We start from the raw sequence: 17,363 nt of genomic DNA on the forward strand, positions 1-17,363 counted from the left end.
TGAAAAAGATAATGTAGACTTAGACTGAGAATCTTCTTCAGAGTAAACATTTATTTCCTTGTACACAAGGGAGAACAAACACATCTGTTGAAGAGATAATCAGAATGCTCTTACTAACAGAATGATTGTCTATCTATTTATTGCATGTTGAGACTTCCCCCTTGTGTCCGAGCAGCTGGTTGATCCAAAAGTTTACATTCCACTGACTCAACACCTGAGACAGATTTTGGTTTCAACCAGCCCTGTGGTGTCTAAGGCCTTGACCAACAGCCCTGTGCTGAGAAACATAGACCATTCTCCTCTCTGAGTCTACACAAGCACCTAAAAACAGATACAGACATTCTTAAATGTTAAATGAGTGCATCAGTAATATTTAAACATATTTTAACATAGCAATCCCTCCTTTTTGATAATAATAGCTAATCAATCAAAGTGTAAAATATATAAAATAAATGTAAATCAGTAAGTCAATAACATCAGGTAAAAAAAACAAAAAACTTCAGCTTAACCCATAAGACATTACTACATGGAAAATGTTGGTGGCATTAAAGCACTGCTTTTATTTTGTGTAACAAGCATAAAACAGACAAAATCCAGTTTTTATTTACTGTGATACTCCAAATAATTGATTCCAAGCCTGCTGCAATTTGATTGTGTGCTTTAATTTGATCAGGGACACCTCTGAGAACCCCAGCTGCATCCATATACTCTCTACTAACAAAAACTGAGTCTTGGAGTTACAGTATCACCTGGACCCAGTTGTATCATAACCTTAGCACCAAACTCATCTGACTGAGGCTGTGCAGAGCACTTATGCCTGCTTTACACAGGAAGTGAAGATGTGGGGGAGGAAGGACTGACAGGTCTGTCAGCATTGTGCTGAGAATTAGAACATTCAAAATGCCAGAGAACAGGGAACTAAATACTCATGCAGAGCCTGAGGCTCCAACCAGAGCCTTTGAAAAGTTGACATGTTTTTGGGTGGTTCATTGCTGCACCTTTCTTGGTGACCTCTAGCTTGTCACTATTTTTTGCGCTGTCTTGGGGTGATTAGGAAAAGTGAAGAGAATTCAAATTTTTGTGTTATGGGTGTATGGTCAAAATAGCCAACAAGTTTGTATGCAGTTCACCAAAGCAACTGACCTCTGTGGTGGGCAAGGTTTTTGTTGACATTTTAAGGTTTCTGCCTTGTTTGGTCACCAGAGATACTATTTCATGTGTTTTATGTGTGTGTAGCACTGTCAGGTTGAGGTGGAAAGATTGCGGCGTACCTAATACGCAGACTCACAGTTAAAAAAAAACCACCCTTTAATAAACAAAACAAGAGGCTAACGTGGCAGCAAGGACAAACACAAAAAACAAGGAGCAGAACTTGGCTGAACCAAAGCCAAAAACAAATTCAAAAATACTTGAATTCATGACAAGCACAATACAATACAAACAACTAAAAAGAACATAAGAAATAAAAATAAAAAGTCTCTATGTACTGAAGCCTCTGAAGGTGTTTTCTGTGGACTCCAATAAACAGCAAGTTACAGTAGTCGAGCCTGGAGGAGACAAAGGCATGGATGAGGGTCTCAGCATCAGAACGGGAGAGAGATGAATGAATTTCGGAAATATTGCGAAGGTGAAAAAAACAGGTTTTAAACAGGTGCTTAATGTGATTTTCAAATGTGAGATGGGAGTCCATTCGAACTCCAAGGTTTGTAACAACGGAGGAAAAGGGAATGTCTTGTCCAGAGAATTAAATACTCGTCAGGGTTGAGGATTGAACCTGATGAGGCGTTCCGATCAGTATGGCCTCGGTTTTGGAACAGTTCAACTGAAGAAAGTTATGGTTCATCCAAGTCTTAATCTCCTCCAGGCAGGACGTTAGCACAGTAAGTGGAGGTGAAGTGGAAGATGATCCCGTTCTAATGTAAAGTTGCAAATCGTCTGCATAACAGTGAAATGAAGTGTTATGCCGATTAATGATTTTACCTAAAGGCAGCAAGTAAAGAGAGAAAAGCATAGGCCCTAGAACTTACCCCTGCGGGACACCACAGGACACACTAACAGCCTGGGACTTGGAGTTGCCAAGGCAGACACATTCCAGCCTATTAGAAAGAAAAGATTGAAACCAATCCAGGACAGATTCACCGAGACCGACTTCCACATGCAGACGATGTAGGAGAATGTTATGGTCCACAGTGTCAAATGCAGCAGTGAGATCAAGGAGGACAAGAATGGAAGTGCAGCCAGTATCAGCAGCCATGAGAACATCATTTGTAACTCTTAGCAGTGCAGTCTCAGTACTAAGAGCAGGACGGAACCCAGATTGAAATTTGTCATACAGAGAATTTCTTTGAAGGTGGCGCTGGAGTTGGGCAGCAACTGCCTTTTCCATCACTTTAGAAAGAAAAGGGAAGATGTGAAATAGGACGATATTTGGAAAAGGAATCAGGATCCAGAGTGGGTTTTTTAGAAGGGGTTTGATGATGGCAGTTTTAAGAGACAGAGGGACATGGACAGATTTCAGTGATTTATTTTTAATTTGAGTAATTAATGGGCTTATCGCAGTGCGATTTGATTTTATAAGTGAGGAGGGAAAAGGATCAAGTGCACAGAAAGAGGGTTTCATTCCCTAAAGGAAGGTCTCTACCTCGTTTTGAGCAACGTCATCAAAGCAGTTCAACCCAAAAGACACAGAAGTAGAGGTCAATCGGAGATCAGAGATACCAGGAAACTGAGATCTGATCGAATTTACTTTGTTTTTGAAAAATGACAGAAACAGATTGCATTGTTGAGTCATATCTTCAGCATAGATTTGTTTGTGGGGATTAAGGAGGTGATGTATTGTAGAAAAGAGCAGTTTAGAGTTTCCCGGACAGCTATTGATAATGTTGGAATAGTACTGAGACCACGCTTTCCTGAGGGAAAAAGCATATGCTTTCTGATGTTCCCTGTATGCCTGTTTATGAACAGAGAGACCTGATTTTTTTTACACGTCTCTCGATGGCAGCAGAGTGCTTTACTTTGCAATCTGCTCTTGTTGAGGTCTGCAACGTAGGCTGACGGTGATCATCTCATCAGTGAAAGTGTAATAGCAGCTCTTTATATATGGGAGCAGCCTAAGGGCAGCATCCTACATTCACCTGGCTGTGTGGAATGGATCATGCCTTTGCCTTAGTCCTTTACACAGCATGGCCACCTGGTTCCTGGCTGAGGGATGAGCTCAGATCATCTCAGCAGAGCAGCCCTTACCAACTGGTATTGGAAAGGTCAACAGAGGCAGCATAGGCAAAGCAGCAAAGCACAACTTAGTTTTTCGACAGGCATCTCTCCTCTTTGACACATGGTTCACCTTTTCTGTCAATTAAACACAATCCCAGGAGGAAACAGGGAAGCAAAAGGAGTCTGGGGGAAGATGGACTTGATTGATTGATTGATAAAGGCCCTGCTTACCATTCAGTGCCTGTTTCAGATGTTAAAAAAGGTGTAGCTAGCCAGCAACAGATAATTTTTTTTGGCACATCAGGGAGGAAAAAAAAACACAGGGCAGGGGAGCTTCCTCTGTTCCTGCCACGCCTCCCGTGGACGTACGTACGTACGTACGTACGTACATACGTACATACGTACATACATACATACATACATACATACATTAACCAAGTATACATCCACACACATATACATCAATGAACACTATATATACAGATAACAGTACAGTAAATAAATGAAATGTTTATGGAGGGTGTTGGCAAAGTGATGGCAGTGGAGGTGAGGTGTCCAAGTGACTTATAACATCATGTTGTGTTATACAGCCTAACTGCGGTTGGGATGAATGATCTACGGAAGCACTCCGTCCTGCAGCGAGGATGTTTGAGTCCCTGGCTGAAGGAGCTGCTCATCCTTCCCACAGTTTCATGCAGAGGGTGGCGGGGGTTGTCCATGATGGCTGTCAGCTTAGCTAGCATCCTCCTCTCACCCATCACTACCACAGGCTCCAGAGGACACCCCACTACAGAACTTGACCTCCGTACTAGTTTGTTGATCCTGAATTGACTGAGATGTAGCCATTTTGTGTTTGCTAAGGTCAGTTGACTGTGGCAACCATCTTGATTGGTTCCAAAAGGTAATGAGTTGTAGATGTATACCTTATGATAACTTTCTGAGAGTTTCATTAAAATCTGTCCATTGGTTCATGAGATGTTTTACTAAAAGACAAACTGACAAAAAAGCTTTTCTGACTGTTCGCAATAACTTCAAGAAATATTTTGAACATTTGTTGAATTGGTTTGGTTTATTAAATGTTCCTGATAAAAATAATACAGAACAAACAAAAATCTAAATAAATAAGTCAGGTAATCAGCAACCAGCTGAAAAATCCATCAGTCCCACTCATAATATAAATTCTTCACATAACAGCTTTAAAAACTCTGAACTTTACTGTCAGTGGAGAAAAAGTCAAAATGAGCTGCAGATCCTGAGGATGGAACCTGTCTATCTGTGATTAATGTACGAAAAATTATTAATTATTAGTTTATTATTGACTAATGACTCAAAAGGCCTTTTACATTATAATACATGTTATTGCCGAAAAGTTTCAGTCTGGTTGTGATTTGCTGATTTTTAAAAGGAAGTGAATGAGAAGAAACCTCAGAATGAAGCCTGGCTGCACACCAAACTTCTGTTCATTGGACAATAATTCGTGAAGATCTCAGAGCAGTTTGTAAATTCATCTTGTCTGATTGCAGCTCAGTGATTCCTCTCTGATCTCCCAGTTTGTCTCATGTGCAGCAAACTAACTGCAGCTGACAGGAACTGAATCATCTCAGTTGAAGTGAGCTTCAGAGAAACACGACATCCTGATATTCACTGGGAAGCTTTGACTAGAACCAGACAGAAAAAAACAGACAAATAACATCTAGATCCTGCAATAATCCCAGCTTCCATTTTTAAAAGACTGGAAAAAGAAGAGAAGTTTCAAAAAGAAGCAGACTGAATCCATGAATCTGAATCTGTGTTTCTGAGTGAAAGAGATAGACGTGTACAGACTGAACTATCTGTTCAACAGAGAGAGGGTTTCTCTGACCGGAGGAGACTCTTTACATCAAACTCAACACAGAAACACTGAGGAACCAGGAGACCAGAACCCAAATCCAGGAAAAAGAGTTTGAGTGAATGTGGTGTTGAAGGTGTGGAGGTGGATCAGTGAGTCAGAGGAGACACTGTAGAAGGACAGAATGCCAGCAGGACAGTCCACATACACTGCTACTCTGTTAGAGACAGAGGAGGAGGAGATGGATGTTTCTCTCTCCTTATGACAGACAGAGTAACCATCATCAGAGCAGACCAAACTCCAGGATTGATCATTCCATCCAAACCTACAGTCTTTACTGTCTCCTCTCTTTCTGATTCCTCTGTAACTCACTGATATATCAACTCTTCTTCTCCACTCGACCTCCCAGTAACAGCGACCAGTCAGACCAGTTTTACACAGAAGCTGAGGCCAGTCATCAAATCTATCTGGATGATCAGGATATGACTGAACTTTTTTCACAAATGTCACCTTCCTGTTGTTGTCAGACAGTTGGAGGTTTCTGCTCACTGTGTTTGTGTCGATTGTGAGCTGACAGGAATCTGATGGAGAGAACAAACACAATCCAGCTGCAGTTATTGATCCATCATCTGATCATTTATTGACACTTTGATGATGACTCATGAATGAGTGATGTGNTGATGTGACAGTTTGAAGATGGTTGAATGTTGCTGCTTTGTTGTCATGAATCAAATGAAAAAGACACTTACACTTCCTCAGACCTGGTGTCAACCATCGGACTCCAGCAGGCTCCACCCTGAAAGGAGGAGGGGGGTCAGAGCATCAGTCTCTTTCAGCAAACATGGACATTACATGGCTCTCATACACACATTGTTCTACAGGGAGAAATGAACAATCCTACATTTGAATGGAGCATCTCTAAAGTCCTGTCCTGTGGTTGTCACGTTCCGGCACAGTTTGAACTCATTCTTTTCATTTCACTTCATCTTCATTGAATCAGGCAGGATGACTACACTGTTATTTAAACTGATTGATAATCTGATGGATGATCAAGCAGTTTTTCACCATCTATCAGCTCTGCTGCCTGGACAAGATGAGCTGCAGCAACTTCATCTGCTTAAAAATTTGTCTTCAAAGGCAGAGAGTCAGAAAGCTGAGATTCACAACGACACAATGAACAGTCGAGCACACAGATTGTTTTCTACGTCCAAACACAGCTACTGTCTCATGTGACCTGCTGATTATCAGATAACTTTCACTCATCTACTTGTTCTCATTGAAAAGAAACCACTTTAATGTGACTGCTTGTTGTTTGGAGTCAATCCTGAAATTCTCTCATCTTTGCTAGAATGTTCTCCACATTTGTCACTTTGGACATTTTCACATGGAACAGAGAAATGTATCAGGAAAACTGGAGAGCACATTTTGAATTCTCCTTTCATTGGATTTGTGGCTCTACAATGGGATTTAAGGACAGATGGGTATAGTATGGATCAGTATGAGAACAAATCAAATGATTCACTGTTCCTCACAAAAAAACATGACAGCAGAATCTTTAACATGTCGACAATTAATTTTTCTGGAAAAGAGAAGATTTCAACATTTTCTGCATTTATTATAAAATCTAGTTTGTTTTAAGGTCTGGATAATTTTTTACAATCTTTGTTTATCTCATTCTGTCCTGACTTCTGCAATGAGTTATGTGGAGCAACATTATCTTTCTTTGGTTTAGAACAAAGTTAACAACTATCCAGTTGCAAAATGTCTTCATACACAACACAGTATTTGATCAACCTGTCAATCTTTGGTGACCTTCATTCTGACTAGTCCATCAGAAATCCACCCTGCTTCTTCAAATGGAAAATGAACCACCACTGTCTCCTTCAGAAAAAAACCCTAACAACTCATATTTCATATAAAGCCACCTTAAAAAATAAATATCTTTTAAACATTCTAACATTTAAATCTGCACAATCAGTCTTCCACATGCCTACTCATGCTCATCAAGTCAGAAACAATTAGAAACAATTTGAATTGTCACCTGAAAACTTCAAGTGTGTAGTCTGAAGTCTTCAGTCCACCAGAAAGCAACTTCTCCCCTGAATTCTGTAGCTTGTTGTACTGCAGATCCAGCTCTCTCAGACAGCAGGACTGAGAGCTCAGTACTGAGGACAAAATCTCACATGTTCTCCCTGAGAGGTTACAGGACTGAAGCCTGAATAGAGGAAAAAAACACAAGTCAAATTAGACTTGTATGAAAATTTATTCTCATACAATATTTAGTTCAACCTGAAGGAGATCAGAAAAAATAATAAACAAAATAACAATATATTTTATTCTGATTAGGGAGTCATTAAATTTGGTGATAGATTTTGTTATTTTTTGTTCAGTTCAATTTAGTTTATTTATATAGTGCCAAGTCACAACAAAAGTCGTCTCAGGACACTGTACAAAACTGCTCACATCATTAAAAAAGCCAATTAGTAAAAGTTATCTATTAAAGGAAGCCAGCAGATTGCGCTGTATCTTCACTTTGTCACAGTCCCCCATCCTGAGCAGCACATTGGTGACAATGGAAAAGAAAAACTCCCTTTTAACAGGAAGAAACGTCCAGAAGAACCAGCTTCAGGATGGGCAGCCATCTGCTTCGACTTGCTACAGTTAGAGGGTATGTAAAAGATACAGACAAACACAGAATCACTGTTCCAGGTGTAGTTTCTATAGGATGAAAGACACATGTCAGTGATAGAAATAATTACAAATACAAACATGAAGAGTAGATCAAACAAATACAGCAGCAGAGTGAGAAAAAGTGGTCAATTTGTCCTCAACCGGTCTAAGTTTATAGCAGCATAACTAAGGGATAGCTCAGGGAACCCAAGCCAACCTTAACTATGTGATTGATCAAAGAGGACAGTCTTAAAAGTAGACTGGGTGTCAGTCTGAAGGACAGAAACTGGAAGTTGGTTGCACAAGAGAAGAGCCTGATAACTGAAAACTCTGCCTCCTATTCTACTTTTGGAAACTCTAGGAACAACAGGTAAACCTGCAGTCGAGAATGGAGTGCTCTGTTAGGAAAATATGGAACAATAAGATCTTTAATATAAGATGGAGCTGGGTTGTTGAAAGCTTTGTATGTTAGAAGGAAGATTTTAAATTCTATTTTGAATTTGACAGGAATCAAATGCAGAGAAGCTAAAACTGGAGAAATATGATCTCTCCTTCCAACTCTCAGCAGAATGCTGGCAGCAGCATTTCGGATCAACTGAAGACTTTTTAAAGGGTTTTTTGGACACCAAGATAATAATGAATAACAATAGTCCAGCCTAGATGTGATAAATGTGGGGGTTCAAAGACAAATAAAACCAAGTGTTAGGATTTGGGTTTTCTTTGTGTTTTTGTATTCAGTTTATTGTTTTTATTGTATTCATGTTTCAGTTTGAGTTTATTTTATTTAGTTATCTTTGTTTAGTCTGGTCTTAGTTCAGTTCTCATTCTTTGTCTTTGTTTCCTGTCAGTATTCACCTTTCCTCGGTCAGTCACTTGTTTTCCTGCCGCACCCATCTCCACCTACTCCTCGTTATCACTCACCTGTGCCCACTTCACCTAATTACCCTCCGTCTTTAAAACCCGGTCATCTCCTCCACTTACTCGCTGGTTTGTTTGTCTATTTCCCTGATGTCTGGTTCTGCTTGTCTCCTGCCCATGTCTGTTTGGTTTTTGTATTTAGTTTGTTTTGTATTTAGTTTTCTTCTTGCTGCCTTGTCAGTGTTTTGTTTATAGCAGGGGTGGGCAATCCTGGTCCTCGAGGGCTACTACCCTGCATGTTTTACTTGTTTCTCTGCTCCAACACACCTGATTCAGTGGTTAAATTACCTCTTCATGTTCTGCAGAACCCTGTTAATCACCCATTGATTCAAATCAGGTGTGTTGGAGCAGGACCAGGATTACCCACCCCTGGTTTATAGATTTCTTTATTTTAAATTTAGTTTCTTCTTATCATAAGTCTGTGCTCTGCGTTTGCCTCCTTTTCCACCAATCATAACACCAAGGTTATTTACATAAGAACTGGAGGCCAAATGGATACCATCCAGAGGAAGTGAAAGGCTAAGATGCTCAGGTCCAAAAATCACTAGTGATGGTGAAACCGAGGCTTCCTGAATCACTGAACCACTTTGAGACAGTTGCTCAGAAAATGGCCTATTGTGTCGAAGCACTTGAGACACCCTAAAATGGTGACATCTCGTGGTTGTTTTTATGTACTACAGTTGACGTGAATAAAATCGATAACTTTATTTAAATCACAAGTCTGTGTTTCATTCGTACCATTTTCATTAAAGCTCATGTTCTCCAACGAAGCCTGTTTTTGTTTTCATAGACTGAAAGGAAGATGATCTTTTTTAACAATAGTGACACCTTGTTCTGTTGGACTGTAATTATCATTATTATTCCATGAATTATTATTTTCATTCAAAGATTTTTATCCATTCTCACAAATATTTTTAAATACATTCAAAATCACACACAATCACTCAACCTAACTGTCTAAACTCAGACTCTTACAGACTCAACTCCATGCATACAACCACTCAACTTCAGACTCTCTCTAATTATATCTCGCTATTTCAAAACACGTCCACCATTCCAAAAACCCACAGTTTGGGTGCATATTCAGTCTCATTTTAAAGCCTTGAGAATAACTACAAGACCCACCCACTCGGGATTCCTGCGAATCAGTGCAGGACGAGTTGCGCGTCACAAGTAGCTCGAGACAACAGAAAGAGGGAGGCCTCGTTTAAGAGCGGTCACGTGATATTTGACATGTTGTCACAGCCACCAAAACACTGCATCACGATACTTCCGCTTCATTTGGCTCGAAACTGTGTCGAGCAGGAGGTGTCGAGCAGCACATCACTAAAAATCACTACCTCTGTCTTGTCTGAGTTTAAAAGCAGAAAATTAGGTCATACAGTTTTTTTCAAGTATTTAAGACATGCTTGTAATCTAAGAAACTGATTGAGTTTATTGGTTTTCAAAAATAAATATAACTTTCTCATCAGCTTAACTGCTGAGAAAGGTGAAAATAGTGGAAACTTGCTGACTCACCATCCTGGAACAGTGAGGCCTCACACTGATGAGACTCCGGCCTCGTCTGAACCTGTGAGAAAAAGCAACCCCCCCATCTGAGATAACATCAGCCAATCTGCTCTTACTGTAGAGGAAGATAAGCTATGCCAAGCTCTGTCTTGTGCTCAACCTACTGAAGCTGCCAGTGAAACTGTGCCATGCCAGGACCTGACCTACCCCCACCTTGATGGACAGGTGAGCTTTGGACTGATCTTCTGTAACCTTGCATTCATGTAGACATGGTTTCCTTATATGGGCTACCTGGTGCTAACAGGGATGATCGCTGGGTCCCCAAGCCACCTTTTATCTAAAGGAGCAGGGATTCACCATCTGGAACTTCATCTCACTGTTTCTTTCAATTCTATTTTAGAATTTGGCCAGAACTTCTAAATCAAGATTGGGTTTCTTAAGTAAAGGTTCAAATACAACAACCTTAAAGTCATGATGTACATAACCATTCATGAAAGACAAATTAGGCAGATACAAAATGGGGATATTAATTAGGGGAAACACTTCTTTGAACAGTTTGATTGGAATTGGATCTAGCAGACATGTTAATGGTTTGGATAAAGCTACTATTTTTGTTTACCAAAATCTCTGGCATGTTTTTCAAAAAAATCAAGAGTTTCAGTCTGACAAAAAAAGGGCAAAACCAAAACTAAATAAAACTGGAAAAAAAATTATTCAACTATAAAATCCTTCTGGAAGTTGTTTGAAATTTTTGTTTTATCAATAAATTACGAAAGGGAGACTAGGAAAAGTTTATAAAACTGATTTAACCTGAGAATTTCCATGTGACAGTTTGGACTCTTCAGGCCAGAGGAAAGCAGCTTCACTCCTGAATCCTCCAGGTTGTTGTTACTCAGATCCAGTTCTTTGAGACTGGAGGACTGGGAGCTGACGACTGAGGACAGAATCTTACATGTTCTCATTGAGAGGTGACAGGATTGAAGTCTGAGGAGAGAAAAACAAAAGTCAAATTAGGGTTCTTTAAAATTATACCTGTAGAGTATTTAATTCAATCTGTAGGACATCAGAGAAAATAATAAACATAATGAGTTTAACAAAAATCAGCATAGATTTAGATTAGATTCTGTTAAATCCGTGTATCATTCATTTTTTTCTATTTTCAATTGGTAATCAAAAGTCAAATAATGAAAAACTGACTGGTTGTTTTGTTTTTTGATTTTTATTATAACACCAAAACAAAAAAATGCCTGGTTTTTCATTTTTCACTTTTAGGCTCAGATCAAAAACACGAAATGGAAAAACAGGCACCAGGACAGAATATGATTTTAATATTTAATCGGTCGGGTTTAGATGACCCGGAAATGGTTCTACGCAGAGGTATGGTAGTGGCTACTACAGTGGCAATAGAACCACACACTATTTTAATCAAGGAGTTTTTTAACAGTAGTTTAATCCTCGAAACAATACGTAAGTCTCCATGGCTGATAGGTCTGACTGGCTTATCTGGTCCTGATCGATTTGATATTGCACAGACATAAATAAGTAAATGCTCATTACATCCTGGAGCGCATCCGGCGTTGCCACCATATTGAATGGATCCCCCCTCTCTCTTGGCAGCATAAGACTGAACAGGAGTAACCACAGAGCAAGAAGCTATGACCGTATTTTATATCACGTGGGACTACCTTTCACAAGTAAGATTAAAAAACAATTTTGGTTATTTGACCATTTATAATATTATGTCATCGTAGCTAACATTATTTAGTAAACAACAAAATGCTAACAGGAGGAACTGGTCCTCCTCTCTCATTAGCTCTTGTTTTTTTCTTCACATTTTGAAGGTTTCCCAGTAACACAGATTTAAGGAGGGAATGAGAAGTTGCAGTAAGAAGGAAGGGTTTTGTTGCTACAGTTGTCTCAGCTCTGAAGTGAACATTTCAAACCAGAAGACTTTAAACAGGATCAGATTAGAAAGGCTGTGACCCCATCTGTCTTCAGCTTTCCATCTCAAATCCAAAGAGGAGGAGGTTTTTTTTTACTGTACATGCTAACAGAAATGTCTATGATTCATGTGTAAAACTAAAGTTAATATTACACTTTGTTAAACCTGTTTTTACTTGTTAGTTCTTTCTGCATGTTTAGGAATTAATGATGTATTGTGTATTACAATACACTGTGGGATACTAAAACATTTTCAAGTTGTTTTTAATAAAGTTGTTTTTAAGTATTATGTGTCCTACATGTTAGGAACACAAAAACCTGAAGGAAAGCTGCAGAGAGCTTCCAGTGGATCTTTTTCAGCATCTTCCTGAAAGTAAACCTCAGCTCTCATCCCCAGTTACAAGCAAGGCAGTGTAAAACACTGAAATTACCTAAAGATTCCTTTTCAAGGCCTTTAAAAAAAAAAAAAAAAAAAACTGCACATGTGTGTGTGCATGCACAGTACACAAAAATATGAAGAAATTATTGTTGTTGTGAGTGAATCGTTTAATGACAGGGATTTCTACAGCAATTTCTTAGTCCTGTGTATTTTTCCACCAACACCAGAGTCAACAGAGCTTCTTATTGAGAATCACTTGTTTCAAAGCACATTTAAGAACTGAAATGAAAAAGAAAAAAAAGAAAAAATGAACCAAAATTCTGGCATGTTTTCCAATGCCAGAACTTTGTTTGTTAATTAATGAAACCTTGAACAAATTGTATTCAATTGTAAAAACCTTCTGAGAGATGTTTGATCTTTTTTATTTATAGATACTCTACTAAAAGTAGAAAAAGTCTAAAAGTGAGCTAACCTGAGAATTTCCAGTTTACAGTTTAGACTCTTCAGTCCGGAAGACAGCAGCTCCACTCCTGAATCCTGCAGGTTGTTGTTCCTCAGTTCTAGTTCTTTCAGAAAGGAGGATTGGGAGCTGAGGACTGAGGACAGAACATTACATGCTCTTCCTGAGAGGTTACAGTATCGAAGTCTGAAGAAAAAAAACACAAGTAAAATTAGAGTTGTATGAAAATTTTTTCTAGTACAATATTCAGTTCAACCTGAATTCAATATTCAGTTCAACATATCAATTTATTCTGAGTAGGGAGTCAGTAAAGTTGGTGATAGGTTATGTTTTTTTTTGTCCTTTTTTATTTATCAGTGAATCATTTAAGAACAATGATTTCCACAGCAAATTATGTGTCCTGACTTCTTTTCCATCAACATCTGAGTCAGGAGAGTTTTCTGTTCAAAATTATCTGTTTTAAAGCACATTTCCAAACAGAAACTGCAAATAAAACATAAACAAAACTTCTGACATGTTTTCTAAAAAATATCAAGAGCTTTGGTCTGAAAAAAGGGCAATACCAAAACTGAATGAAACGGGGCTAAAATATATTCAACAATGAAATCTTTCTGGAAGATCTTTGACATTTTTTATTTAAAGATACTTTACAAAAGTGAGACTAGGAAAAGTTTATAAAACTGATCTAACCTGAGAATTTCCAGTTTACAGTTTGGACTCTTCATTCCAGAGGAAAGCAGCTTCACTCCTGAATCCTGCAGGATGTTCTTACTCAGATCCAGTTCTTTGAGACTGGAGGACTGGGAGCTGAGGGCTGAGGACAGAATATCACATGCTCTCTCTGAGAGGTGACAGGATTGAAGTCTGACGAGACAAAAACACAAAAGTCAAATTCAACTTTAATCTGTAGGACATCAGAGAGAAAAAAAAACAAAATGAGTTTACCAAAAAAAAAAAAAAATTGGTGATAGATTCTGTTATTTGTTTTTCATTTCCCAACACTTTGAAACGAGTGAATCCTTTAATGACAGTGATTTCCCCGGCAAATTATTTGTCCTGTGTTCTTTTCCACCAATACCTGAGTCAGGAATGCTTCTAGCTGAGAATCACTTGTTTTAAAACACATTTGAAAACTAAAAACTGCAAATAAATTCTGAGCCAAAATGCTGACGTGTTCCCCAAAAGATCACAAAAGTTTAAGTCTGAAAACAAAAACTTTAAATGGAACCTATTAGGCTTGAGATTTCACCTGATCAGTTCTGCCTGTTTTGAGCTCATTTCAGAACGAGAGGTTTTAGGGCTACGTCACTATTATGCAAATAAGCAGCTGTTGGCCACGCCCCCCCAACTCAATGTCCCGTCACAGAACATAAAAACTCACTGAAGGATCAAACACTGCAGATCTAACGCACATTTATATCGTTTATTAATTCAATCTCTGAGGATTCTGACTTTGGGACAGGGACACTTAGCAGTTCCGAACAGACATTTGTCGAGTTGAACAGCAACAATCAGCGGTCCGAACCTGAAAAGTGTCCAGACGGCCGCCTGGTAAAGGTCAGTTTTATTTCTTTTTTTTTTCAACTTTTCTTCTCTTTTATTAAAATAGTTCTAATGTTAGTCTAGACCAGGGGTGGGTGATCCTGGTCCTTGAGGGCTACTATCCTGCATGTTTTACTTGTTTCTCTGCTCCAACACACCTGATTTGAATCAATGGGTAATTAACAGGGTTCTGCAGAACATGAAGAGGTCATTTAACCACTGAATCAGGTGTGTTGGAGCAGGGAAACAAGGTAAACATGCAGGATAGTGGCCCTGGAGGACCAGGATTGCCCACCCCTGGTCTGGACAAACCTGTTGTGACTTCAGCAGAGACGTGTTTCTGGGACAGGTGAGCTGTTCAAACTACAACTTTCTTTGGCAATATTGCGGGGACATTGCCATCAAAAATAAAATGAACCCACAAAGCTCTGTTCTCCGTGATATTGCAGCTGACAACAGAACATTTTCCTTTTCCAGCAGACATTGCTCATCGTTAAAACCAGCAGAACTAACATGACAGTTTTCTTGTAAAGAAGTGGGTGGAGCTCCACTTGGATTGCTAGGTGAGGGGCTGGGCTCAGCATGGGGTTGCTTGGTAACAAGAATTGTGACGCAACAATTCCAAGGTTTTTGAAACAGGTCGTTTTGCAGACACCAGAATTTTTTTATTTTTTTTTGTGCTTGCACCGTTTCTAGAAGCAGTATATATCCGAATGGAAGTACAAAAACATGCAAAAAATTAATTTTGCATAACAGGTCCCCTTTATGGCAAAACCAAAACTAAATGAAACAAATAAATTGTACTCAACTGTAAAATCCTTTGAGATGTCTGAAAATTTTGATTCAGAGATACTTTATGAAAGTAAGACAAAAGTCCAGTTTTGCTTTCTGTGTCTCCTGTCACTATTCATCTGCCCTCAGCTCTAATTTCCTCCAGTCAGCCTGTCACACCCACCTTCACCTGTTCTGAGGTTCTAATCAGTCACCTGTGTCCACTTCCTCATCAACCTCTGCCTTTATAATTGGTTCTTTAGCTTCCACTACTTGCTGGTTCATTGAGCTCTGCATTCAGGTATCCATGTTTCTGTGACGTTTACGGTCCTTGTGTTCCTGCTCCTCGTTTGCCCTACCCTAAAACCTGTCTGTACGTTTTTGTTGCTTAGGTTTTGCTGCCACGTCAGCTTTTCATTTTCCTTTTTGTAAAATAAATCAGTTTCTTTTTAAATTTCCAAAATGAGTTTGCATTCTGGGCTCATCTCACTCAACCGTTACACTTATCTGACCTGAGAATTTCCAGGTGACAGTGTTGCCTCTTCAGTCCAGAAGAAAGCAGCTCCACTCCTGAATCCTGCAGGTTGTTGTTACTCAGATCCAGTTCTTTCAGACAGGAGGATTCAGAGCTGAGGACTGAGGACAGAACCTCACATGTTCTCCCTGAAAAGTTACAGGATCGAAGTCTGAAAAGAGAAAAACACAAGTCAAATTAGATTTCTTTAAAAATTATAATCGTACAGTATTTAGTTCAATCTGTATGACATTGGAGAAAATGAAAATGATAATCAGAATATGTTCATTGTAGTGTACAAACTCGGGAATTTGACTTCATACTATAGCTACGAGTCCCTCACCCACTCAAATGAACTTTACTTTTACATTCTTGTGATTTCTGGAAAGAATCAAAAAGTAAGCTCTGTTTATCTTATTAGTATGGGCCAGACACTGAGGAACTCCTCTGTCTAAAATTAATTCCTACAGACTTCCTCACTCAGAAAACAGATACAAACAAGTGCCAGGACTATTGATCTTGGAAAAAAATACATTCTGAGAAAACTAACAAACAAATATTTGTTTCTCCTTACCTGGTCGTAAACTCTGGTTCCTAAGACCTCAAAGAAGTCTGAGTCACTAACCTCTTCCCAGGACTTAAAGAACAGGAACAGATCACCCTCTCTGGTGGAATTAGGAGCTCATGTCTATTCTATGATTAAAGTTAATTTGTATGTTTATTGGCTAACCTGTTGAAAAACAAATGTTAAAAGGAAAAGTGATGTAACACAGTAGTGGACATGCCCCTGTCCCAGCTTTTTTGGAACGTGTTGCAGGCATCAAATTCAAAATGAGAGAGAATTTGCAAAAAAACAAACAAACAAACAAAACAAAAAAAAACTATAACGTTTATCTGTTTGAACATTAAATATCTTGTGTTTGTAGTGTATCCAATTGAATGTTTGCCCTCACATTACTGTCAACATATCAAACCTACCTTTGCCTCAAAGTTTTAATTTCCTTGATTTTAGTGGACTCACACTATTTAGCTGTTATGGTGATTCAATCTCCTTAAGTTAAACACTTTGATATCAAGTCTGAGCATTCTTGTGTCATCAGTAATTTGCAATAACTTGTTACCAAATTTTTTATTACAATAAACATAAAATAAAAAGGGAAAACCTTATATCCTCAGCATCAGCATTTTGTGCGTGCTTTATGGTCACTATAAGAAGAATAGAAATTAAACAACTTATAGGGGGTTCTGACACTTTCAAATTATGGGACTGATTTTACTATTAAACAGTAATATCATATGTGTTTTTGGTACTGGATGAATCAAGTGTATAATTAATTAATTATTTAATACACACTTAGGTCCACATCAACAAAAACCAAATATAATTTTATTTAGAGTAGAGAGTCAGTAAATCTGGTGAGACATCCATCCATCTATCCATCCATTCTCTTCCGCTTATTCGGGCGGGGATAACAGCCTAAGCAGGGAGACCCAGACTTCCCTCTCCCCAGCCACTTGGGCCAGCTCCTCTGGGGGAATCCCAAGGCGTTCCCAGGCCAGCCGAGAAACATAGTCCCTCCAGCGTGTCCTGGGTCTTCCTCTGGGCCTCCTCCCGGTG

General features: G+C 38.9%; 1 protein-coding gene across 15 annotated transcripts in view; it reads right to left on the reverse strand.

Annotated features, from left to right (window-relative positions):
• LOC108242155 (NACHT, LRR and PYD domains-containing protein 12-like) overlaps positions 1–17,363 on the reverse strand; it is a 608,460-nt gene that overhangs the window by 96,543 nt on the left and 494,554 nt on the right. For 3 of the 15 annotated variants that reach the window (XM_037973823.1, XM_037973824.1, XM_037973812.1), the window contains one exon: positions 5,791–5,837. The exons of 8 other annotated variants lie outside the window; for them this stretch is intronic. In XM_037973823.1, the coding sequence (XP_037829751.1) occupies positions 5,791–5,837 (47 nt within the window). Of the gene's footprint in view, positions 1–4,263; positions 5,623–5,790; positions 5,838–7,082; positions 7,257–10,948; positions 11,123–12,615; positions 12,738–12,930; positions 13,105–13,608; positions 13,783–15,743; positions 15,918–17,363 lie in introns of those variants that run through there. 4 more of the 15 variants (XM_025002523.2, XM_037973830.1, XM_037973829.1 and 1 more) reach the window with 4 other exon arrangements.

This window comes from Kryptolebias marmoratus, linkage group LG23, assembly GCF_001649575.2.
Source record: "Kryptolebias marmoratus isolate JLee-2015 linkage group LG23, ASM164957v2, whole genome shotgun sequence".
In the NCBI taxonomy this organism is placed as follows: domain Eukaryota; kingdom Metazoa; phylum Chordata; class Actinopteri; order Cyprinodontiformes; family Rivulidae; genus Kryptolebias; species Kryptolebias marmoratus.